This window comes from Eumetopias jubatus, unplaced genomic scaffold (assembly GCF_037043125.1).
Source record: "Eumetopias jubatus isolate StellerSeaLion01/CBP00866 unplaced genomic scaffold, mEumJub1_p1.0 scaffold_1, whole genome shotgun sequence".
Classification (NCBI taxonomy): domain Eukaryota; kingdom Metazoa; phylum Chordata; class Mammalia; order Carnivora; family Otariidae; genus Eumetopias; species Eumetopias jubatus.
Window position 1 is genome coordinate 110,520,659 of NW_028274807.1, and position 26,170 is coordinate 110,546,828.

General features: G+C 38.5%; 2 protein-coding genes across 3 annotated transcripts in view; one reads left to right on the forward strand and one right to left on the reverse strand.

Annotated features, from left to right (window-relative positions):
* The window catches only part of MED12L (mediator complex subunit 12L), a 312,204-nt gene that overhangs the window by 203,085 nt on the left and 82,949 nt on the right, over window positions 1-26,170 (reverse strand). Inside the window, exons 11-14 of the mRNA XM_088025763.1 lie at window positions 20,224-20,355; window positions 17,055-17,181; window positions 14,627-14,841; window positions 12,188-12,364 (exon numbers count right to left, since the gene is read on the reverse strand). Coding sequence (XP_087881889.1) covers window positions 12,188-12,364; window positions 14,627-14,841; window positions 17,055-17,181; window positions 20,224-20,355 — 651 coding nt within the window. The remainder of the gene's footprint in view (window positions 1-12,187; window positions 12,365-14,626; window positions 14,842-17,054; window positions 17,182-20,223; window positions 20,356-26,170) is intronic.
* GPR171 (G protein-coupled receptor 171) lies at window positions 3,370-9,077 on the forward strand. 2 transcript variants are annotated; one of them, XM_028103074.1, is made up of 2 exons: window positions 3,370-3,479; window positions 7,472-9,077. In XM_028103074.1, exon 2 carries the CDS (start codon window positions 7,522-7,524, stop codon window positions 8,479-8,481), a length of 960 nt encoding a protein of 319 aa, XP_027958875.1. In that variant the 5' UTR covers window positions 3,370-3,479; window positions 7,472-7,521; the 3' UTR covers window positions 8,482-9,077. The 2 variants fall into 2 exon arrangements, with proteins under 2 accessions (XP_027958875.1, XP_027958876.1); XM_028103075.1 differs by having other exon boundaries at window positions 7,499-9,077.

Consider the following 26,170-nt stretch of genomic DNA (forward strand, 5'->3'; position numbering starts at 1 on the left):
GAAAAAAGTCTTTGGACTAATCCAGGTGGCAAAGGTGATTATGTGCCTTAAAAATTTTTTTCAAAATGTGAACCTAAAGCACAGTGGCTTGAGAGAAGGCAGAGAGCCACACACACATTGCTAGAGAAATGTCTTGATCACCAGCATTTCTTAACCAAGGAACAGCCCCCTACCCAAAGATCATAACAAAAGCTTCAGGATGCAAACAATTTTGAGTTGAGAGCATCCTGAGTTGCAAACTCCGTGAGTGGAGTGGGCACAGTAGCATACCGTTCGCACTGCTCAGTGGTACTAGAATTCAAACTAAGGGGGTGGCCGGGCAACAGGGCAGGGGGTGGCTGGTTGGACCCGCTGGCCTCCTTTGTAACCACTGTTTCTGCCCAACACTTTCATTTTAAGAAGCATAATGAAGTACTAGGTCACTGGAGTCTGTGCAGCTCTGGCCAAGGCCTTAGTTTCCCCATCTGTACAGAGTGGGCTTTCCTAACATATCATGAATTTCCTTAAAGAAAATAAGTTCACAGACCCGTGTCTGGCTGTGGCAGTGGCTACCTACTCCAATATTCATTTTCCCGTTCCCTATTAGCTCCAAAGGGCTACTACGCTATGTTTAAAAAATAAATTTTAAGGATGTTAAGCATTAAGAACGACACTTCTACTGAAATACTGTTTGGTATTTGTGTTCAATAAAATCAAAAGCATGATTTGTGTGTATGGGGAAGTTAACTACAATAAGCTTTTCTTTGTCAATTCATGGGGCAATTTTGCTTTTTCAGTTTTTATTTAAAACAAAATATCCATTAAAGTAACTAGTATGTCATTTCTTAAAAAGTCTTGCCATGACCAAGGTCAGGGAAAAATAAATTCACCTCACTTCTTCCCACTTGGGTTTCTTAAAATACTAGGTTAGTGATGACATGTAATTTCCCAGAACACTAACAAAATACACTCTGAAAAACATTTGTTCTTAATGAAACAGATAAAGAAGTGACTTCTGGAAATTTCAAATGGAACTCGTGTTAAAAACAAAACAGGGATGGTAGCCCCAAAAAAGTGTATTTCCACTCTGAATAAAATTCCACAAAATATCAGATTGCCTCAAGGTCATTCTCAAAGGAAGAACATGGTTCAGTTTCACTATTAAGAGACTGGTTTCGGGGCACCTGGGCGGCTCAGTTGGTTAAGCATCTGCCTTGGGCTGGGATGGAACCCCGCTTTGGGCTCCCTGCTCAGCAGGGAGTCTGCTTCTCCCTGTCCATCTGCCGCTCCCCCCTGCTTGTGCTCTCCTGCTCTCTCTCTCTCTCAAATAAACAAAAGCTTACCAAAAAAAAAAAAAAAAAAAAAAAGACTGGTTTCTCACCATTCCAAAAAAGAAATGGAACACTGAGAACTAGGGTCCTTCAGCTCTTTTCTACCTGGCAATCCAGACACAAAAACTGTGGCCGCAGTAGATTTTTAAGGATAGTTGAATATACTTCTTAATTCTGTCTGGCTATACCCCCCAAAGTGAACAAGGAAGTAAACATATAGCTATGCCTACCATAAAAAAGAAAAAAGAAACTATACTACAAAACACCTCTCATTCCAGTTTTTCTGCATACCATGTTAGAACCATTCACCACTCCACAGGCAGCCAGCTCCATCTCATCAAATTCTCTCCATCCCTCCCTCTCTGTCCCCCACTGCATGTAAACCCCGAGCACCACTGCTTACTTACTTGACAATCTGCAAGGGTGTCTTTTCTGAAGTGTGTTTTTCCTTGAGTCCTATCCAACAACAATGCACACAAATCTTCAAGGACGGATCCTTTCCTAGCACTGTTAATAATGAGAGTTAACACTGGTTCTTAACCAAAAAACAAATACAAAGTTTAAGATTTGGGATTTTTCATCTAACTTGTAAGGGAATATATGTAAAAAGTTTTCTTCTGCAACATGATGATAATAATAGCAGTAATAATTATTATTCATATTCACTATTGTTATTATTACTACATGAATTTAGGAGAACACCAGAACCCGAGAAACAAATGACCACCATCAACATAAGCATCCTTACATTGTTTTTTTCCCCCAAAAAGTTCCCTTAAACTCTCCTTAAATTCCCTTTAGCTTGACATCTCATTTAGTTTTTTAAGAGATTTTTCTTTTTAAAAACCAAAGAGATTCATTTTGGATTCTGGAGAGGCTTATTTTATTATTATTATTATTATCTGGAAAACTGACTAAGAATTATTAGGAGAAAAGGAGACAAAACCAAAGCACCTACCAAACCAATGAAGCAACACTAGAAATCAGACCCTAACTGACCAAGAAATGGTTTTGCACTTAAAAATCAACTTTGGACCAGCAGACTTAGTACTCCAGAAAATATGGTTGAGACATGAGCTCAACCTCTTTTATAAAAGCTACACTTCTAAAAGAAAGATAACATAACAAAGCCAATCCATAACATGGATGAGATACAGTGACTTTTTATTAGGTCTCTCACCATGCTGAGCTCCATTCAGACACTCAGTAAACACGTGCTCACCACAGACAGAATGATCATTTACCCAAACAATTTAAATACACAGGACGGTCCCTTTACATACAATCTATTAATTACTAAATACCAGGCTCAATTCATTAAGCAGTTTGGGCCAAACTGACAAATACTCATGGCAGGCCTACTCTTGTTAACTTAGAGAAACAGATCCGATATATCTTTAAAAGAAAAAATTACAACTATACAACAGCACACACAATATAACAACATTTTAGTGAGTGTGCACACACATAGAAAAATTTTAAAATCTGTGCCGAAATTTGTGCCAATTCATGTACCAAAACTGTTAACAGTAATTATCTCTGTGCATATAATTTTCTTCTTCTGTTTATACTTCCAGATTTTTCCACAATGAAAAAAGAATAAAGATAAATAAAACATGATCTTTACCAGACTATGTTAAATCACATCTTTTCTTTATTAACAGAGGTCTCAGCAGAACCCAAACTGCCAACAATTGTTTTAATTATAACTTCAAAAAGCTGGTGGGTGTCAGTATGTATACTTAAGAAATTCTGCTTAAAGACCTAATATATTTAACTCATAACCCCTTTCAAGGCACAAAAAGTGATGTTCTTTAAAATCATTATGATGGAAAACATATCTTGGATGCTTTTAAAAAAAAATGCTAGGCACTATAATGGACCAAAAAAATCTTTCCTCTAAAAGAATACACAAACATACAAAAGAAAGCACACACAAAATTGAACCTCTTGGCGAGACTTTCATACAGTTAAACTATTTACAAACCACAGTTTCATCTACGTCAATATGCAACACTTTAAAACCACACAAAAAGGAAAGGAAATTTTTAGTACAGCCAACCTTCCTGCAATGGAGCTGCTAGTGCTCTTGCGGAGGCCAGACAGCTAACTCATGGTTCTCTGAAGACCTGCAGCGAGCCCGTGGTGGCTCAGAGAATATACCCCCAGGTAGGTCTTTTTAAGTACTTGATATATTCAAATATCTTTCCATCTAAGGGGAAGCTGTGATATTCGGTGTTTAAAACATGTAAGTTGGGAATGCCAATGTGTAATAAGGCTGCTTGTAAGAGGGTACCAATTATTAAATTCTAAATAGATTCTCACTATAAACTGTACTATAATTTTCTTCTATCTGATAACCCCCTCCACTCCTCTCAAAAAAAAAAAAGTTTAATTTATTCAAAACTGAATACTTACTTATAGGGGAGCATAACTATTCAGTAACTCAATTTTATATTTTATAACAGAATGGATAAACACCATGTTGTAGGTCTTTACAACAGGGCACAACAGATTTGAAATGACTTCCCTCCACAAAAATGATAATTTCAAGAACATTCTATTGTGACTTTCATTAAAAAAAAAAATCTAATAAATGTATTTATTTTCTAAGCAATGGGCACTCTATCCCAAACAAAGGAGACACTTGAAATCTTTTCTTGATTTTTGCCACAGCACCTCAAATTTTCACAGGCTAAATAATTGGTTGACAAAAAATTTATCAAGCACTTGGTTTTCAAATTTGTGATAGAGAACACAAAATGCTATTATAGTACAGTTTAACCTCTAATCAACATACCAAAAATCTTAAATGAAGAGATTAGTTTTTCATTGCAATCTAGACTGAGGTTCATGAAAAGCAAGTGCAAGGCACTACAGGAATCTCAAGCATCATCAAATAAATAGTTATGCTGTAATTATTTTTAAATAAATTACCCATAAGTGGTATATATGGCCAGTTCTAGTTATAGAGATTAACTGATGAAAATTTTCTAATCCTCCTCTTTACCATATATTCATCTATAAAATGAGACTTTATTGTATAATTGTATGAGCAATAGGAACACTTAAAAAAAAAACACAGTATTATGTTAACTATTATCATGTAACATTAGAAATACAACAGCTAAGCCAAAATCCTAGCACCTGGTAAAGGAACAATGAGCTAAGGTGGGAGAGGGAGATGATGATCAATTTACAGCAACACTAGCTTTTGACCCCGAGAAGAAAAGGATGGTCAGAATGCCAAGGTTCAAATAAATGGTTACTATCCAAAAAACAGAGTCCTAAGAAGTCAGTGAAGCCTGGAGTAGACTTCAGACACAAAGAGCTTATTCCAGGCATTTTAAGATAGGAAGGATTTGGATATAGGAAGGATAGGGGCAGAAAGCCTAAAAATGATCAATGGGGTCAGATTCTAGCCTGTTCTTACAAGCTGGAAAACCTTGAGCAACATCCAAGTGCCAGACCCCAGTCTCAACTTATCTGAGACTTGGACTAGATGCTATCAATAAAAGTTCCCTCCACCCTTAAAGTTCTATGATTCCCCAAATTTTATCACAACCAAGAGTTCAAAGGCAGGAAGGAGCAGTTCACAGCACAGTAGAGATACCACTAATCTAGGGAATTAAGATAAAAACAGTAGGGATGTTTTGAAGCAACTAGGTCATGGGAACTTTGAAAGTAAGGGAGGTTTAGATTTAAAAGACAGAACCTAGGTCTGGGTTTTAAATATATATACAGTAGAATGAAACATCAAAATACTTGAAGTCTGAACCTCTCTCATTAGTATTTAAAGGAAAAGTTAGGAACTAATATTTTCTTTCTGCTCTTTTACATAAAAATTGCCTAGAATATAGTTCCTGCCACATAGTAAGCACTTAGTAAGGCTGGCTGCTATAAAAGTTATTATCATCACCATCACCATGATTATTACTATTACTGAGAAAGAGCTCTAGAGTGGTTTTGAACATAGCTTCTGAGATCAGACTGCCTGAGCTGGAATCTTGGCTCTATAATTTAACAACTATATAACCTTGGGTGTTATTTAACCTCGTTTTGCCACAGTTTTCTCATTTGTAAAGTAGGGATAATAACACCTATGTGGTAAGAATGATGAGAGGTTAAATAAGTACCTGTAAAGTACTTAGCACAGTGCCAGACACAAAGTAAGTACTCAATTATTTTCATTAAGTTTAGTGCAGAATGAATTATGCATGAACCCTAAGTCCTATCTCAAGTTGGGAAAGAGGAAGGACATGTACCCTTTTAAATGACACTTTAATTTATAAAGTTTTATGTACTTCTGCCTTATTAATCTGCTTACAGTGTTTCATCCCAAGGTGTATACAGTGGATCATTAAATAATCAGAATTAATAATTGATCAGAAAGGCTTCAAAAGGTTTTGTTGTTGTTGTTTCAATTTTAAAGGGAGGTTTCAGAGAATGGGCTTATTTGGCCTTCTTAGCCACTATAATTAAGATTTGCTATTTTTTTTTAAAGATTTTATTTATTTATTTTTGAGAGAGAGGGTGTGCATGTGAACACAAGTAGGGGGAGGGGCAGAGGGAGAAGCAGACTCCCCGCTGAGGAGGGAGCCTGATGCTGGGCTCTATCCCAGGACTCTAAGATCATGACCTGAGCCAAAGGCAGCTGCTCAACGGAATGAGCCACCCAGTCACCCAGATTCACAGTTTTTAAGTTGTGTATCAGGTTTTTTTCTCCTAAAACACAAAATCTTCTGGTCTTTAAAACTAAAGGAAGGTGTTTAATATGCATGAGGAGAGTGCACACCAAGAAGCAGCACCAAAAAGATATATCTGTGGCCCTAAGAGCATTAGTTTGGACCAGGTCAAAGAGAATAAATGAAGCCCAATTGGTTTAACTTACACTTATGTTCCAGATTTGGAGGGAACATTGACAAGATTTTGTCATTATCAGTATCAGTCACAATGGTTCTAAGGATATGTCTTAGACTTTTGGGCTTAACTGCCTCAAACCTATAGTGAAAGAAAATAAGTATTATAGTTAGATGTTTTCATACTAAGATAACTGAGTTTCTCTTTGAGAATTCTGTAACCAATGATCATATATTCTTGTTCTAGAAGCCTTTAAAATACATTTGTGGTCAAATTTCTCAAAAACACTGACAGAGAAACATCTATACAAGCACTGTTTACCAGAAAGAGAAAACAAACCACAGAGGTACTTTAAAATTATCCAGTAGCTGCATTTGAAAAAGCAGAAAGAAACAGGAGAAATTAATTTTAACCATATATTTAACCTAATATCAGAAATATCATTTAAACATATGCTGAATACAAAAAATATGGAGATATTTTACTAATTGTACTATTGTACAAAATAGTGCACTTTTACTAGTTGTATTATTTTTATAGTCTTTCCTAAAAAAATCTTTAAAACCTGGTGCATATTTTGCATTTACAGCCCACGTCAATTTGGCTGTCAAAGTGGCTGTCATTTCAAGTGCTCAGTAGTCACATGTGGCCACATACTGGACATCACAGGCCTAGGTCACTAGGGAATGGAGTGAGGAAAAGGAAGGAATAAGCATCAATTCAAGCCAGATTCTAACCCTTCAATTCTTTCTGCTGAACAGAAAAATGAAATGCAATGGTGATTGTGAACACACTCTGGTACCTGACACAATGAAACGCCTACCTCTAAATTTCAGGACAATTTTCTGTCCCCCGTTACCTCCCCGCTCAGCCTAGGTTCCTCCAGCATGAGGAGCTCTTGTCAATCTATGAAAACAGCAAGCCAGGAAGCCTCACTGAAACCTCCCAGGCTCAGCCACAACCAAACCATTTTACCTTCATTTCCTCTCTGTCTGTTTCTCAGAATTTCAGTTCACTTATCTCCTCTGCAAACTACCTTCCAACCCAAGTGGTAACAAAAGAGCTATCAGAATGCAAAAGTGTGATGTCAAAAAAGCAAACCTATATGGGATTTCCCAAAATCATGAAATCAGACCATGGAAAACCCAGGCCTCCTTACAATCTATGATGTTTCACCAATAAAATTCTATCTAAAAATCAGAAAAATTGTGACCCAGGTGTTATGAGTACAGATGTTTTTAAAGAAAATCATTTCTAATTTTAATTACTAACCTCCTTCTCCCACCCCTTTTTTTAAACAGATTATTTGGATTTTTTTTTTTTAACAGAGTCATCCTTACTTCCCCTCAAGATGACAAACAGTTCTATCTTCTGCCCAGTTTACAGAGATCTGGAGCCATTCACATATTTTTTTTATTTAGTGTTTCTTGTTGGAATTATTGGAAGTGGTTTTGCAACCTGGGCTTTTATACAGAATAACACAAATCACAGGTGTGTAAGCATATACTTAATTAATTTGCTTACGGCTGATTTCCTGCTGACTCTGGCATTACCAGTAAAAATCGTTGTCGACTTGGGTGTGGCACCCTGGAAGCTGAAGATTTTCCACTGCCAAGTGACAGCCTGCCTCATCTACATTAATATGTACTTATCAATTATCTTCTTAGCATTTGTCAGCATTGATCGCTGTCTTCAGTTGACATACAGCTCCAAGATTTATCGGATCCAAGAACCTGGATTTGCCAAAATGATATCGACCGTGGTGTGGCTAATGGTTCTTCTTATAACAGTGCCCAACATGATGATTCCCATCAGAGACATCGAGGAGAAGCCAAATGTGGGATGCATGGAATTCAAAAGGGATTTTGGCAGAAACTGGCATTTGCTGACAAATTTCATATGTGTGGCAATATTTTTAAATTTCTCAGCCATCATTTTAATATCTAACTGCCTTGTAATTCGACAACTCTACAGAAACAAAGATAATGAAAATTATCCATATGTGAAAAAAGCCCTCATCAACATCCTTTTAGTGACTACAGGCTACATCATATGTTTTGTTCCGTATCACATTGTCCGAATCCCATACACCCTGAGCCAGACAGAGGTAATATCTGATTGCCCAACCAGGATTTCACTATTCAAAGCCAAAGAGGCCACACTGCTCCTTGCTGTGTCAAACCTGTGTTTTGATCCTGTCTTGTACTATCACCTCTCAAAAGCATTCCGCTTAACAGTTACCAAGACTTTTGCTTCACATAAGGAGACCAAGGCTCCAAAAGAAAAATCAAATGGTGAAAACAGTGCATAAAATATGGGATTTCTCATGCTATCACTTCCTGCCTCTATGGGAAAGAGAGCAAAGAGCCTAAGTAAAAAGGACAGCTAGCATATGTGGCCTGGTTTACTGAGAAACTGTTTCTAAATGTAAGCCAAGCAGTACTCTTGTGGTTGTTAATGATCCTTAACCCAAATATTTGTACAAAAAAACTAAAAGATGCTGTTGAACCAATGTAAAACCTTGCACTATCCTTGAAATCTCAAGGACTTTTATGACAGACTCAAAGGCATTTGTGAGGTATTCATTTAAATACCGGGAACTGACTTCTTGATAAAAATATGCAACACAATTTAAATAAAACCATTTAGATCATACCAAAAAAAGTCCAGCCGATTTTTACATGAAACCACCTGTGCCTGATTTATTTTTAATCCATCATTTTAAAGATGGTATCCTTTTAGCTCATTACTCTGATTTTTAATATCTAATTGTTTTGTAACACAGTAAATAAAACTGTTTACTTCTAAAAAGGCTTGGAAATACATGGGTAGTTTTTAATGTATTTATATACTTACATTCTATCAGTAGGTTATAAATAAAGACTTTCTACCCTAAGTAATGACAAATTCAGTGATTCCTTATTTTGTAGTAACATGAAACAGACCCTACAACATTTTCAAGCAAGTTGTTAAACTACACTGACTGCTTGAAAGTACTGTTTTGGAACTAAAAACTCACATCAAAGATATGGAAAAACAGTACTAGTCAAATGGCCTTAAAATAGACATGCCAGATACACACACAGCAAGACCTTGCAGGGAACACAGCACATGCTGGGCTGATTGGCGCCATGTCTGAGTCTGACCCCACATGGGGCCTGCAATTTAAAGAATGGGGGACTCCAGTTCTCAGGGTCACAACCCTTAGATCAAATTCTCTCTACTGCCAGTAATGCAGAAAGGGCTCGAGAGATGGTATAAAATAAAAGACTTATTTGGGAAAAAGAAAATTGAAAAGTTTAGGTAATGATACCTGAGACTTGGGGAGGCGGGCTTCATTTCAATAGCAAAAGCCTGTATTGCAACAATTGGTAATACATTTGCATTAGCTGCAGTGATTAAGAAATGGTGTTCCTGGCAGCTCTCTTGAGCTCACCCACTCTTGTATCTCAAGAGTGTACTTTTCACTTTAATAAACTTTCCCATCTGTGGAAAGAAAGAAAGAGACAGGGCGGGGGGGGGGGGGGGGGGAGGGAGGGAAGGTATTCCTGGAAACTAACAAAACGAGTTTGATTCCAGAGTCATTTTTAGTTCTGTATTGAGAAGAATTATTTTCTGAAGCCTGAACCCAAGAAAATTCTGGTGTACAATTTCAGTATCTTCTGAGTTTGAAGAGAGTAATATATGAGAAAATGCACCCAAAAAAAGTGCCTATCACACTTCTACCATGGTGAGTCCCGGACAAATTCTAGCTAGCTAGTGGTCATGACAGGAACCCCCCTCAGCATCACATATCTGCTGAAATGCCAGCCCGCTAGAACCTGTGCTTGCTGATGGTCTAACGTATTTTTACTGACCGGCAGATCAAGACATGATTCATATGAGCATATGTGAAACTACTAGTTGCTTTTCCTGAATCTTTTGGTCAAGTCCCCATTAGTCTTCTCTCCTTGGTCTTCACTAAGTGTGAGTGAAGATAGAAAGGGGGGTGGGAGGGAGCAATTTTTTTTTTCAATCATATTCTTATATGCTTCTCACATTCATGCATGATACGTTAGTCAAATTTTCCCTCTTTATTAAGGAAGAGAACCAGACTCTCTACAGCATTCCTAATGTCAATGTTACATTAGTATATACGTTCATTTCCCCTTGATGATGTTTTATTCCAAATGACACTCAGAGTAAAGGGAGGCCTAGGACAACTGGTGATAGAAGGCTATTAAAAAATTATATCCTACAACATATATTTTCCAGCAGTTGTGTTATGATTGCATTACAGTTATGTCATAATCCATCATGAGAGACTTAATCACCAGAAATCATTCATGCTCCTTCCTCTAAGGAGGTGGACAATCTTTAGAATGCTACGTGCTGGGAATGACTGTGTAGACAAGGATCACATGAACAACAGAATAGAGATGTCTGTGCTTGGGTGCACACCAAGACACATGGGAGAGGGAGGCGAGCAAAGCTCTGCCTATCCAAGAGAAGAACACAGAATCCTCAACCAATTTCAACCATATTCAACATTTTGCCCTATTTGCTTTATTACCCCTCTCCTTTTTATTTAAATTTTTACTTTGGAATACTTTAAGATTTACAGAAAAGGTACATAGATAGTACAGCAAGTCCCCATATACCTTTCATCCCATTAGCCCTAATGTTAATGGCTTACATCACCATGATACATTTGCCAAAAGTAGGAAATTAACATTGGTCCATTAAGTGTTAACTGAACTCCAGACTTCAATATCCTGCCCCCCCCTTTTGATGCCAACTATTTTAAGACCAATCCCAGACATTATAATATTCATCCATAAATTCTTCAGGATACATCTCTAAAATATCAGGCTATCCTTTCTATTGCCCTAAATGCACAGTGAGATTATTCCATTATGTTGGAAATGAGTCATATGTACAGGTAAAGCAAAAAAAAAAAAATTTATTCAGCCAGTGATGAGCAAGAAAGAATTGGGACAACTTTTGACACAGTCCTGGGCAGAAAAACTGACATTAAAAAGAAGATTCTTAATTGTAATAAAAAATACATGTAAAAAAATTTGGGGGGGGAAAGTTCCAAAATAACAAAAGTTAAAAATTAAGAAAATATTTAGTTTGCAGAGAACTTCTCAAAGATATCCAGAACATTATATATATGTCACAATTACACTGCTGTTAAAATAATAAAATAGCATGCAAAAAAAAAAAAAGGCTCATTAAAATTTCTCTTAAAATCCCAGGAAAAAAGATAAACCTAAAAATATAAACACATTTACAGATTTTGCCCAATTTTCATTAATATCAAAAAACCAATCTTGTTTCCCTTTAGTAAAAAGCACATCACTTGTTATGAGTCAAACACTAAATTTCCCGGTATTTCTCATATGCTATTCAATTCTTAAATTCATTAGATTGAAATCCAAGTCCATGTCATATACAACCTCCTCTATGAAGCCTTACCCAACTTTGCAATCAGATGCTCTCTCTCCCCTCCAATATTTATTCTTTGAGAGTGGAAGAGACCCAGGAATGTCAAACAGTTCACCTTCCAGTAGGCACTTGGGTTTTTACTAAATTATTGCATTTATTTTAGTGTGTATCATTTCACATTTGTCTCCCTCCTATCTTATTCATCTTTCCTGTGTCCTAAAATTCTCATTCATCTGTATAATACCAAGTACGTACCACAATACAGTGCACATAAAAGCTACTCAGTAAATGAGTTTCAAATGAAGTAGGAAAACACATTTAGATGTCATTTGCAGTCACTCATATGCTCTTGATAAAAAGATAATAACCTAGAAAATTCCATTAATTCTAGCTAGCCAGTAGTATCCCATCACAAATTTGAACTACAACTGTACATATGCTATACAATCATAATTATAACAAAAGAAGCAGTAAATGAAAAACTCACCTGCTTTCATATGTATTACTCAGGCAAGTAGAACAGTTGATGGTTAATGATCTTATAATGAAACAATCAAGGCTGCCAACTGATCAAAGCTGTGACTTACCAGAGGTATGGGAAAATGGGTTGCATACTGCAGGTGTCGCAGAAGGTCATAATTAGATGGAAAAATTAGCTCCCTGGGTTTTTCTCTCTTAAGCAACTTCTCACCATTAACCGACATTCTTCTGCCCAAGGAAGGGTTGGCATTCTCACAGGATTCTCCAGGCATGGGAGAAAAAATCTAAGTCATGTAAAATAAATGTTGGAGATTGTAAATGAAAGAGAGCAACACCAAAACACAGCGCTACACACCAGAGCTCCAAACACATAAGACACTCCTACACTATCTCTTCCTTCTTTAAACACTGAGAAAATATATAAAGAAAATAAAGAAACTGTTGCTAATTTCCACAAAATTCATATTAAGATTAGTAGGAAACTATCAACATCATCTCCCATTTTGAAGATGCGAAAATGACAACCACACACGTAAGAATCGTGCAAAGCTACACTTCCCAGAGGACCAGAGACAACATCAGACTCATAGGTTAAGTGTTTCCTCACAGGGTTACATTTCCTACAAAAACATATACACAGAAATAATTAACAAACCTAATGAGTAACAGATATAAAAGTTTTAGTCAGTACCCCAAACAGTATTTTTTATAAAGCACCTCACTGAGATCCATAAGGAAGAAAATACTATAATTATATGGAGATAAAGTAGAAAAAGCATAACAAGTCCAGAGCCAGGAAAGCTATTATTTAGAAACTGAACACATACATAGCACATCAACATGGACTGTCATGATGAAACTATTCATCTATTCCTGAGAGATGATGGTCTCAAGATGAACAAAATAGTCACAGTCAACTAGGAGGACAGGAGTGTTCTACTCTACAAAAGAGACAATGCAACTAAAACTAAGGATGAACTGAAATGAGACAATTGTACAAGATGAGTTACTGTACCCTAAAAAGGAATATGGTAGGATCACATTTACATCACAGGGACACAAGTCATTCCAGTATGTGGGGCAAGGAACAGAAGGATGGAGACAAGCTGGGAGAGGGGTGGGGAAGAGGGGTTAATAGTCAATAAGAATTTGAAGGTTGAACCTACTGGAAATTCCGAACCAAAGTCAGTTTTAAAGTCATTCTTGTCTACTTCATCAAAAATATTAGTAGTTCCTGAGTCAATGCCCATATGCGCCATTATAGTCTGTTCCTGATAATTACCAGAGAAAGAAAGTGACACTGTAAATTTTGTAGTTCATGAAAAAACTGAAGCTAAAATATGACAGTGATGTTTTTAACCACCCTAGGTCTTTTCTCTCCCTAGTATCTATTTTTCCCCAAAAAAGAGAAGTTTTAAGACATGCACTTGCTTTGCAAAGTCACATTCTTTATCCTCATGAGATTTTACCTTTCATGATACTTGAAGGAAAGAGCCCACAAACTTAAAAACATTAAACAAACCGGCCATAATGTCCCTCCTTTCTTTAGGCTATTCCCAGTCACGCGCTCACCAACTTTTCTTAGAAAAATCTGAGAGTACACCCAATAAGATACCTCGATATCCAAGAATAGAAAGGAAGAAACAGAAACAAAAGAAGCATAAACAGGTAAAGTAACTTTAGTTTTTTAGCCTTTTATAACCTCTGTGGACAAATTTGGAAACAGTATTTACATCAAGGAAATAATTTTTTAAATTCCCGCACTATTTGATCACCAAATCTTAAGAACACAAACTATGAATCCACACATGTAACTCTAATGCCAGGTCTTTCAATTACAAGGATAACCAGTGTTTTAAAAAATATCATCACAGCATATGCTTAAGCTCTCACAGAACCATCATGAGGCTTGATTTTAAGGAACCTCCACAAGCTCTCACCATTTTCCACTGTTTCCTTTTACCACCTCCATGCTTTCTGCCTTGAAAACTTCTTTAAGTATCAAGAACAATGTCCAAAACACCAGAAATTGGCAGAAAATTATAAAGTCATACTCACAGTATAAAATAATTTGTTGAAAAGAACAATTCCACATTTGAGTTTTCAATTGAAATGAAAATATGATGTGCTATGATCAAAACAGTATTTCCCATTTTGTAGGAAAGACAGAGCAATGGATAATAGAGGAAAAGATGTTCCTTAGAATGGAACTTTAGGCCAAAATCAGTCTGATTTTAAGGCACAACATTAAAGAAAAACCGGAAATTAGAAATACATAAAATTGGAAGCATATAATTCTTGTCCAATAAAAAATGTTATGGACTATCAAATCTTTTCATTAATAGTTTGAGTATTCAAAAGAAAATTCTGGAATGGATATATCCCTTCTTTTTTTCCCCATTAGTGAGGAGTAAAGATAAATGAGTTCTCTAACAGGAGAATACAATTAAAATGCAATCACCCTTCCACCACCAAACAATCCTCTCAAAGGGGTTTCCCAGCTGAGTGTTGTTTTCAGGGCTGGGGCACCACTCCCAGGGCCATACCTCCATTTTCATGTCATGGTCCTTTGGGTAGTGTTCATCCACATTTTCTCCCGCTGGCGACCGTGGTCGGGTTGAGGCAGTGACTGACAAATCTCCTCGCGATATGAGGGTGCACATGTATGCATCATGAGAAAAGACATCATGCCGGATGAACTCACAGAAGAGCAGCACCAGATTCACAAATTCCACCTTTTCACATTCACTGTTTGGATCCGCTACATAGAAACAAAACAATCAGTCCCCTTGATACAGTGGGGGGGGAGAACAAATAGGAAGGCTTAACAAGGGGCGCCTGGATGGCTCAGTTGGTTAAGCATCTGCCTTCAGCTCAGGTCATGATCTCAGGGTCCTGGGATCAAGCCCCATGTCGGGCTCCCTGCTCGGCAGGAGAGGGAGGGTCTGCTTCTCCCCTGCTCTTCCCTCTTTCCCCCCCTCCCCATTCATGCTCGCTCTAATAAATTTTTTTTAAAAAAGCAAATATAAAAAAAAAAGAGGAGGGGAAGTCTTAACAATATTGTCTTTTTTTTTTTTTTACACAGAAGAGTTATTAGAAAATGTACTATGAGGTGCAAGCATTTTGTGCAGAACAAGCACACGACTGTCCCTCTGTACTTGAAAAATAGTATCCAGTGTGCTAAGCACAATTTCAAGTTTCAAGATAGTGGTCCCTGACAAATGAGCAACCACTTAAGTAATAATAGAAATACACAAAATTTCAGGTAAGGAAAAAAAAAAAGGCAGAGCCAAACTGCTTTCTCTGATTTATACTATTAAAATAGCTCATGACTTGTTTTCATAGCTTGAGAGTGTCTGTATATTTGTGAGGTATGCGTGTGTACCTTTCAAAGGACACTTTATAATAAAACAGTTCAAAAGGTACTTGAAAATACTACTGCATGGGATCCACTAGAAAGAAAGAGGGAAGGTGCAAGACAAAAAGGCACAAAGATGGAGCTCTGCAGTCTTTCTCAGTTCGTAGCCAGTCTATTTAACTCACGTTAGGACTTTTAATACTGCAGCTGCACTCTGAAACTTTGTACCCTTGAGAGAGATTAAAAAATGTTAAGAGCAACCCTTCAAAGCTCGGCACCTGCTACCATCATGCTTGCAAACACCAACAGAGACATAACAGATGGATCGAGGGAACATGAAGCGCCTTCCCTAACACTTAAGCCCTAGCATTTGCTGTCGTCCACCGCAGAAGTCAGGGACGCACAACATCTACACAGAGAACTAACACAGCTCTGACAGCAGGAAATGGGATCCAGAACAAGCAGAAGCAGAGAGGAGGAAGGGCTTCCCAAAGAACAAACAGGGGTGGGGACAGGCTGAGGAACACAGAGGACAAATGTGTATCCATCTCCTCCGGAAATACAGAAATACAAGAGAAGTTAGAGCAGCTAACTTCCACTCCTGACCATGTATTTTCTACTCCCTAGGATCTCTTCTGTCCTCCATTTTTCTGCTTCCTCTTCCGTGTTTCACTACAGCTGCCTACACCTTGCAACCATCAGTGTGGCTCCAGCTCTCCCCCTAGCCCAGAACAGCCACCAAGTCACTTAAGGAACCTCATCCCCAAGCATCATTCAACCCAAAACGAGGGCCTTCTCAGAGGAATCAGAAGCAGTATCTATTTCCTGCTGCTTTACCTCCTTCTTCACAACAAACCTGTCCCTCCCACCCCCTCCATGCATTTTCTCCCCTTCCTACCACTTTTCACTTTATGCCATTTTCTATTGTTTCAGCACTATCTACCTAAAGACTCGCCTTGCTGTACTTTGTCACGTGAAAGCCTCAGAATAAGACCAAGACCGCTAAGCACACACAAGTGAATTTTTTAAGCATCAGTTTACAGTATAAGCCTGCTGGGCTTATAATCCCCAAACCCTTGACTCCCCACAAACAATAGAATAAAAGACAGAAGAATGGGAGATGACAGAACATCCCATAGAGTATAGGCGAGCAGCCAGCCATCTGCACAAAGTATTTCCTTACATCAAGGACCTGGTTATAAAGTACTTTTTTTGACTTTTCCCTTTTTTCTTATCAGGAGTTGTAAAATGAGAAATTTTGAAAACAGTGCAAAAAGAGAAAATTCCTAATCACAATAGTGATTTAAACAGTGAAACATCAGAGGGCCTTAGCTCCTCTATTTTGGTAAGAAAGATCTAGAAAGAGAAAACTAGACCACCAAATATTGGAGAATGAGGTGACTTATTTTTAAAACTCTGGAAATTTTGAAGTCTTTGCAGCTCACCTAATTTTAAAATTGCATAGAAATCTCCATTAAAAACAACAAAATTTTACTCAGTAAAACATACATTATATTCATCACCAAGAACTCTTAAGATGCAAATAAGGAAGAAAGAGAGTTAAGAATTAGCTCCAATCTCTTATTTAAGATCCAGAAGCAAAGAACTTTACTTACATAATGAGGGGGCCTGTGTATCTAAAAACCTTAGTAGAACATTCTGGAAAACAGGCAAACTAGATCCAGCAAGAGAGGCTGAAGAAATTGACTCCTTCTCATCTAATACCTCTGACTCACCACATCTCTAAGATTAAAAATAAACAAGCACAGTTAATTACAGAGGGCAATGTAGCCACAATGGATCATGAATTTGTTAGTTTTTCATTAACATTTAAATTGTCAGAAAAAAAAAACATGCAAAATTAGTTGAGATTTCTGTACTTATTTGAGAGCTATACGTCATAGGTAAATATAATTTCTCAAAGTTAGGGGAAACTACCCCAGAACAATTCAAATGATTTCCAAGGACACCCATGGAAAACATTATTCATGTAAATTATAAACTCTCCACGTTATAACTATCCACCGAATATATACCATAGTACAATAAACTACTCATTATCCCTATGCAAAACTGCTAAAAATAACTCAAAGTTGTCTTCATTTTTAAATAGCTCATGCTTAACTAACTGTATACACTTCCCCTGAGAAACTTGTGGGCATGTTATTATGGAGTTTGATGCTTTTGTGTTTGTTCTTGCTAGGTGAGTGTATTTACAAGTGTGTGCAGGGGGTGTTGGGAAGTGTGATGTCAAATGAGAAAGTGAACATAATTCCTCTGATAAGATTCTTTCACTCATCATACTTCACCAGTTAGGATCTCTTAGAACCTGTGGAATCTCCATAGTTGATGAAACATAGATCTAGAGAAGTTGCATTCAAGACAGAATTTACTAGACCAGAAAAGAAACAGTTCAAAAGCAATCAGAACCGTTTTCTATTCTTTTTCATATCCCTTTGACCGTCCCATTTTCATTGTCTATTCTTTAATATTAATATATTATTACATTAAGATATTACTTCCCTAATCCATCCTCTCTTCACGAAAGTCAAATTTTGAAAATGGTGATGGTTCAATAACAATCAATTATCTTAAACACCCTGAGAGAATACATTTTTTAGATGTGGATACATTTACACCTATTAAAATTACAAAGTCATCTGTGTGAGCCTCTTCCAAAAGTGACTGTGTGTGTGTTCCTAGAACACACTGGAAGAAGGGATGCCCGTGTGACACAACAACTCAGAAGGAGCAATTAAATTTGAGAAATTCAACTTACTAAAGTTTACTCATTGCAATTCACAGATCTATCCATTCATAGAAAAAAAAGCAATGAAACACCTTTCCTAAACTGCACATTGTAAAATGGGTCATGTGTTTCATACCTTACTTAACCCAGTATCTTCAAGCCCCAAGTCGAACAATGTGATCCTTTTTATTTGGTGAATAGTACTCTCCCCACAGGAGAAGAGAGATGTCTATAGATACATTCTTCCTGTTTCATTTTTTAAGAGCTTCGCAGGAAAGAGTATTATCAGTAAGAGAGAACCAGCTAAGTTCTCATCCATTCATACAACATTTTCTGAGCATCAACTATGCACTGAACACTATTCTGGGTGCCAGAGACATAACATTGAACAGGGCAGGCAAGATCCCTGTTGTCAAGCTTACATTCTAGAGGGTGGTAGGCAGGCAGTAAACAATAAGCCAACAAGGAGAGGAAAACAGAGTGCTGTGAGAAAGGGCGCTTGAAGGGTGGGTGACGCAGGATCTTCCTGAGGAGGTGACACATGTTGAGCTAGGAATGCTAGAAAGCCACATTTCCTAAACTAGGAATGGCAGAAAGAAACTGGCCATGTGAAGACTGGGGAGCAGTGTGCCACCCAGTAGGAAGAGCAAGACCAAGGTCCCAAGGCAGAAGCTGGTTTGCGGTGCTGGAGGTACAGGAGGGCCAAGGCGGCTGCAGCTGTGACCCAGGGGAAAAATATTGAGACAAGGAGGGAAAGGCGGTCCAGGGAGGCCCATACAAGGCTCTGTGGACACAGTAAGGAGCCATCAGGAGTCTGCATAAGGGGACAACATGATCTGCTTCCAGTTTGAAAAGATGATGGTCGCTGCTGCGAGGAGCAAGGAGCAGAGAGGAGGGCGCCCTGCAGCGGTCTGGGTGGGGCAGAGAGAGGGTGGGCCACTCACACCACATACAGCCTTCCTCATGGCCAGCCCTCCAGATCTCACGGGCAGATAAGGGGGCTGGCTGAAAAACTTTCTCTTCAACAAAAGCTAACGTTTATCAAGTTAGCTTTGTTTTTTGTTTTTTTTTTTTTCCTTCATAATCCACTTCCGAGGCTTTAAATGCTCTCTCTGGGGCCAAAATACAATCTCAGAACTAATACAAATTGGTATCTGTAATCTCAAAATCAGAACTGCCTCAAGAAAATATTCCCAGGGGCTCCTGGGTGGCTCAGTCGTTAAGCGTCTGCCTTCGGCTCAGGTCATGATCCTGGGGTCCTGGGATCGAGCCCCGCATTGGGCTCCCTGCTCCGCGGGAAGCCTGCTTCTCCCTCTCCCACTCCCCCTGCTTGTTTTCCCTCTGTAGCTGTGTCTCTGTCAAATAAATAAATAAAATCTTTAAAAAAAAAAAAAAAAGAAAATATTTCCAGATCCACTAAAGTATTATGTAGATTTAAAATTCAAATAGTTGGTGTATACTATATACATTTCCGTGTATGTGTGTGATATGTGTGTGTGTATATATATGTGTGTGTGTGTATAATACAAAACATATATATGTGCATGTGTATCTCAACCTCATTTGGGAGAGGTCTTTGTTCTAAATCAGATGTTAGGGGCGCCTGGGGGCTCAGTCAGTTAAGCGTCAGCCTTCGGCTCAGGTCATGATTCCGGGGTGCTGGGATCGAGCCCCACATCGGGCTCCCTGCTCAGCGGGGAGTCTGCTTCTCCCTCTCCCTCTGTCGCTCCCCCTGCTTGTGCTTGTGCTCATTCTCTCTCTGTTAAATAAAATGTTTTAAACAAACAAATAAATAACTCAGATGTTGAAGTTTTATTTTAAAAGATACAATTCTAAATTAGTCCAGAATATAAATTATTGGCTTCATCAACTGAAAGGGATCCTTTATGTAGTCCTTATGTGAATTTGTACATTCTCCCTTTTTTCTTTGAAGATAGAGGAAAAAAATAGCATAATGAGTAAGAAAAAAGAATCCTCTCCAAAACACTTATTTTTAAATGATGGCGTTCCAATGGCAGAAAGAAAACTGAACCTACCTCTGCCTCGATTTCCGCCTGCCTCTTCTCCAGGAGCTTTGCCACAGCTATGGCCCTGTGCTTGCCCGACCGTTTGCAGCTCACCGCCCACTCACACAGCAGTGTCACCACGGCTTCATCATTGGGGGCAACCTACAGTCAAGAGAAAGGGGGACCAGCCACGTCAAGTGAAGCACTCACCCAATGACAGGAAGCAAGCGATGGAATTTTTAACTCTTTTAAAGCTTTCTTTAATTAAGCTTTCTTACAGTCATTTTAGAAAATGTTCCCAAATCCTTTTTAACTGAAGTATAAAGAGCAATACTTTAGTGACAAGGAAGGAAATCACTAGAACAGCTCAGTCTGTGACAGTTTCAAGGGAATTAACAGTCTCCTTGCATATGCCTTTCATTTACACAGAATTATCACCCAGCCCCACTGATCCTCCAGAACTCAACACCAAAAGGGAAACTGAGCACTGAATATCCAGAAGAGCTGCTCCCAACCCCAAGCACTCACTCCACTGTTGGCCCCCTCACACTCAGAGCCTCACTCACTACCCAATCCGAACATGCCAGCTCAGCAAGCCACCCACTCCAACAAGGAACTGAAGGGAACTGGAGGGGAGGCTGGAATGCTGGCCAAAGACTCACTGCATTAGAAACAACAAACATGAAAAATGACAACCAAGCATCAGAAAGAAACTAATTATTAAAAGCAGACACAGTTAGCAGAGGGCAGTATATCCTGGGTCTATGTGGGGCTCAGCACTGTCCCCGGAACTATGCGCTGTGGTTGCCATGGCCTAGAAAAGGGCCCCACAGACTGAGGATCAGAGGGGTCAAAGAAGGGTCACAGGAACCCAGGTGACATGAATTAGAGACAGGCCAGGCGGAGTTAAGAGACAAGAGGAATCATCCTTTTATGTAACCTCACCTTTCCTTTTAGAGGATGCAAGCCAACCAATGTAACATCAATTGCCAGTTTTTAGTATTTGTCCAGTTGTATAAACACTATACCAGAAGAACTGGATAATTACAGTATTGGCATTTACGTGAGAAGTCCTTAACGTTTTAGAATCCATATGTTCGACTGAGATTATAATATCCGTAAACACACTCCCAGGAAAATTATGCAGACATATGCACATAAATCTAGCACAAATTTTCAGGAAGTTCATGGACTCTGAGAAAACACCCAAGAATCCCAAGGTAAGAATCCCTAATCAGCTTGTAGATACTAGCAAACAATTTAGATCATGAAAATCAGTTTGTTCCAAGATTCTTAGTTATCCTACCCTAAACCTGGTTAAACACATGTTGACTCAAACAAAGAAATGTTACTTAGGGAGATCTCTGGGTCTCTTAATTTAAATTAAAAGAAATAATTCAATTGAAATATATAAAGATTATGTTTAACACTTAAAAAAGAAAGCAGACTAGAAGGAATGTTTGCCTGGATTCCATCTAATCCAGAGAAAAGTCAAAATATAAGTCAATTCAGTGAAGCACCACATGCTTAGATTTAGATTAAAGACAACAAAAGGAGTTACCCTAAAAATACTACCATCAGTTTTGAATAAATTCATGCACAGTCAGTAATGTGCATCATATCCACATTTATAAAGTTTGTTTTTATTTTCTTCGGCATCATTAAAATAAGATGAAAATAGGCTACAAATGAATAAATGACTCACTCACTCAACTTAAGTAATAGGTTCTGCCTGACTTAAGGATGCATAGAATAGCACATAAAAGGGAAAACACTTCTTCTTAACACATCCAGATAAGACCACGAGTTTGGGGTAATGTACTAGAAAATAAGCCCTTCCTAGGAAGGAGTCAATTCACTTCCAAAAGCACTTATTAAGTACCCATGTTAGGCACTGAGGAAACAAAAATTTAAAAGACCTGGCCCCTGTGCTCCAAAAGTTCACCTTCTAGAAGAGAAAAGCAGAAAAGACAACTAATCATAAAGTTACAAAACGTGGGGTGCCTGGCTGGCTCAGTTGGAGGAGCATGCAACTCTTGATCCTGGGGTCCTAAAGTTCAAGCCCCATGTTGGGTGTAGAGATTACTTAAATAAATAAATAAATAAATAAATAAATAAATAAATAAACAAACTTAAAAAAAAAAAAGCTACAAGACGTTTTGACAACATCGAAGAGGAAGTAATTAAGTCCGGCTATCTGCACCTCCCAGCTTACAAACATCTGAGATCTTAACTTGAAGACAGGAGGGCCTGCAGTCGGCCTGCTACAGCTGTGGTCTCAATTTGTAATTATTAGGAAATAAGTGAATTACGAAAATCCAAGGAAAATGCTGAAAATTATGTTTTTAAAATATAAAATTTATTACAGAAATTTTCTTATATTCATATCAGTTATATGCCCATAATCTATTTTCAACCAATATTTTCCAATACTGGCCAGATTCAAACAGTGCAAAGTCCACTCCTTTTGGAATATCAGATGGACTGCCAAATAACGCCAGTCCTTCCTTAGGATATTGGAGTGGTGGGGGTGGAGGAATACATAGGTTCTGTGCCTATTTTAAAAGAAACAGTAAGATACTGCAAAAGATGTTTTATTACTTAGAAAATCATGTTGGAAAATCAGGGCACATGATACCAACTTGAAAGCAAACTATCCCTGAAATATGAATAATTACATTTATGTATTTGGGTCAAAATGTACTTCATTAGTTCTTTATTACTGAAAAATTATCTATTAGTTATAAAATACCTTTATAATTTCAGCATATTTTTCAAGATAGTTTTTCAATGAAAACTCCCCCTCCAACTCCTACTAATTACTACAAAGTTTTGATTCACATTTTAAGCTATTTTTACCAAGAGGCCTCTTCTAGCTTCCACTACCAAAAACGAGGATATCCTGCTTTTTTCACTCTAAGCACCAGTTCCAGGGTATATCCAATTAGACATGTTCAATGTGCATACAAAGAGACACCCATGGCTCACACTCCCCATAGGCAGATCCTTACACCCCTCCCCCACTACATAACTTCGAGGAAATTTAGGAGTTCAAAATATAAACTACAGTCTCTGTCCTTCAGCAAGATGGCAATTAAGTGGGAGAGACATACATGTGTACAAATAATTTGGAAATGGAAATGAAAAGGAAAACGGGAAATGAAAATTATCTCAGAAAGTCAACATTTAACAGGAGTCGAAAGAGAAAACTGAAGGAAACTACCACATGCTTCCTTTTAGAAAGTGGCTTTTGGGAAAAATCCTGAAGAATGAGTTAAATTTCGAGAGAGATGAACAAGAGAAGAAAGAGTACGTGGTGGGAGACAGTAACACCCCCCAACCCCAAAGATGTCCACACACTAAAGCCAGGACATGTGAAGACATTACCTTAGAGGACAAAAGGGACGTTGTGGCTGTGATTAAGTTCAGGATGTCGAGGGGGGAATTATCCCGGATTACTGGGTGGAACCAGTGTAATCACAGGGGTGGTTGTGAGGCAGAGATGTGACAGGGGAAGCAGGAGCCGGTGAGAGAGAGAGACTGGAAGATGATGTGCTGGGGACTGTGGAGATGGAGCAAGGGAACACAAGCTAAGGAGTGCAGGGGGCTTCTAGAAGCTGGGAAATACAAGGAAACGGTCTCCCCTAGAGGCCCCCCTAAGAATGCAGCCCAAATGATACCTTGATTAGAGCCCAGTAAGATCATAACCTCCAAAACTGCAAGAGAAAAAATTTGTGCTGCTTTAAGCCACTAAATTTCTGATAACTTGCTATGGCAGCAATAGGAAATTACTTCAAAGCAGTTCTAAACAAGCAAATAAAAAGTGGCAAAGAGGGGCACCTGGGTGGCTCAGTCAGTTAAGCGTCTGCCTTCAGCTCTGGTCGTGACCCCGGGGTCCTGGGATTGAGTCCTGTGTCAGGCTCCCCACTCGGCGGGGAGTCTGTCTCCCTTTCCCTCTGTCTCCTCCCTCCTTGCTCATGTTCTGTCTCTCTCAAAGAAATAAAATCTTTAAAATATCATTTGTTCCAATAATTCAATCTCTGAAAATATAACCCAAGGAAATTATCTTAAAGTAAGAAGACAGGAGTGCCTGAGTCATCAGTGAAGCATGATACTAAAACGCTCCCCCCCTTTCTAGCCCCAGGAACTGACAGATTTCCTCTGAAATTTGAAGGAGGCTCATAAGGGATCAAATCAGAGAAAACAGGGTGAACTCACACGGAGAGAAAGTCCTTATGGATGGTTCACAGGCAAGAGCACTTGTCTTCAGCAATGAACTATGGACATTTGTGTGGTGTTTTATTTTTATTTCTATTTTTCTGCAGACAAATGGTGATATTTCAGTATCTAATTAAAGATGTATAAACAAGGGAGGCAGACTGGAGAGGCCTGCCACTGAACAAAGGAAAGGGGAAGTCCAAGACACGTGATAACCAGTAAGGCTCAAATGCCCTCCGACAGCATTCTCCCCTCTCAGACAAGGGCAGCTCCCCGCCGGCCCACCGTTCCTCCCTTCTTCCAGAAGCAGCACTCCTACTTCTTCTAGGGATACTGCTCCTCCTCCTGCTCCAGAGGATTCACAGAGGGGTACCCCCATTCCTCTCAGATTTAGTGCTGCATTCTGGATTGGGGTCTTCGATAGGCAGTGAAGACTTTGGACAATTCTTTGGTCACAAGAAAAAAAAATCTATCAGGTACCCATCAGGCATGCTGCTCTGTGCTCAATCTTATAAAATATTTGGGCTACTAAGAGACTAGTCCTGACCAGATGAAAATGCCTCTATTCCGATCAAAAATATTCTTCAGAATAGGTTTTCTGCAATTGCTTATTCTAGTCATTACTAAAATCTTAGCATTTATTAACTGACAAAAGCAGACACAACAAAAATGAAAAGCTGAAAGTTCCTGACCTTAAATGTAAAGCTTTTCAGTCATTTTTTTAAGATTTATTTGAGAGCGCAGGCAAGAATGTACGTGTGTAAGCGGGGGGAGGGGCAGAGGGAGAGAGAGAATCCCAAGCGGACTCTGCTCTGAGTGCAGAGCCCCACATGGGACTTGATCTCACGACCCTGAGATGATGACGTGAGCTGAAATTAAGAGTCAGACGTTTAACCGACTGACCCACCCAGGTGACCCTCTTTTCAGTCATTTTTAATGAAAATTTAAAACATAAAATAACTTAGTACGGACATATAATCACCCTCAAAATCAGTAATAAAGACATCTTGGAAAATTTACAGGTGGTAATAAAGATAATTAACATTTATTGAGTGCTTACTCAATTTACAGTCCGACATTGCAGTATGTGTTTCAGGAATTATTTCTTCTAATCTTTACTACCTATGAGCTAGTTATCACTGCCATTTTACAGTTAAGGAACCCAAGGCAGAGAGATGTCAAATAGCTTGTCCAAGATCACTCAGCTAATTAATAAAACTCTTGCCACAACATAAATCTTGGGAAACGAACTAAGTAAGTACAGCAACACTGTGTTCAAAAGAACCCAGGAAGGTAATCTTGACCCTCATCCTAGAGAACACAATGGCCTTTGTGTGAGCTCCAAGCTTCTCTCTGGGCTCTTCCACCTCCACTCTTGATGCTTACAACATCGAAGTATTCTGCTCTCTTGTGCAGAATATTACTTCCATGCAATATGCATCTTTCACAACATGGCTTCATGGATATTAGATCTCCAGCTATTGGTTTCAAATAATCCATTAGGAAATGGAGACACACCTCTGAGAGCTACTAAAGGAAATTCCTTTATCATCTCAAATACTGTAAAGGGGAGCTGGAGTCTTCAGGAGCAGTAACAGGCAGCTTTTCATATTGGTACTTCATAATAGATAGTAAGACTTTAATAGTCCACAGCATGCACCCCGAGGCTGCAACTACATAGAAGCAACTAGGATACAGAAGAATGAAAGAGACGGAAAGAAAGAGGGAAATTGAGCCATGGCACATAAAATTAAGGCCG

What these genes read in the sequence shown, in the direction of transcription:
- GPR171 (XM_028103074.1), top strand. Translation starts at nt 7,522, where the DNA reads ATGACAAACAGTTCTATCTTCTGCCCAGTTTACAGAGATCTGGAGCCA.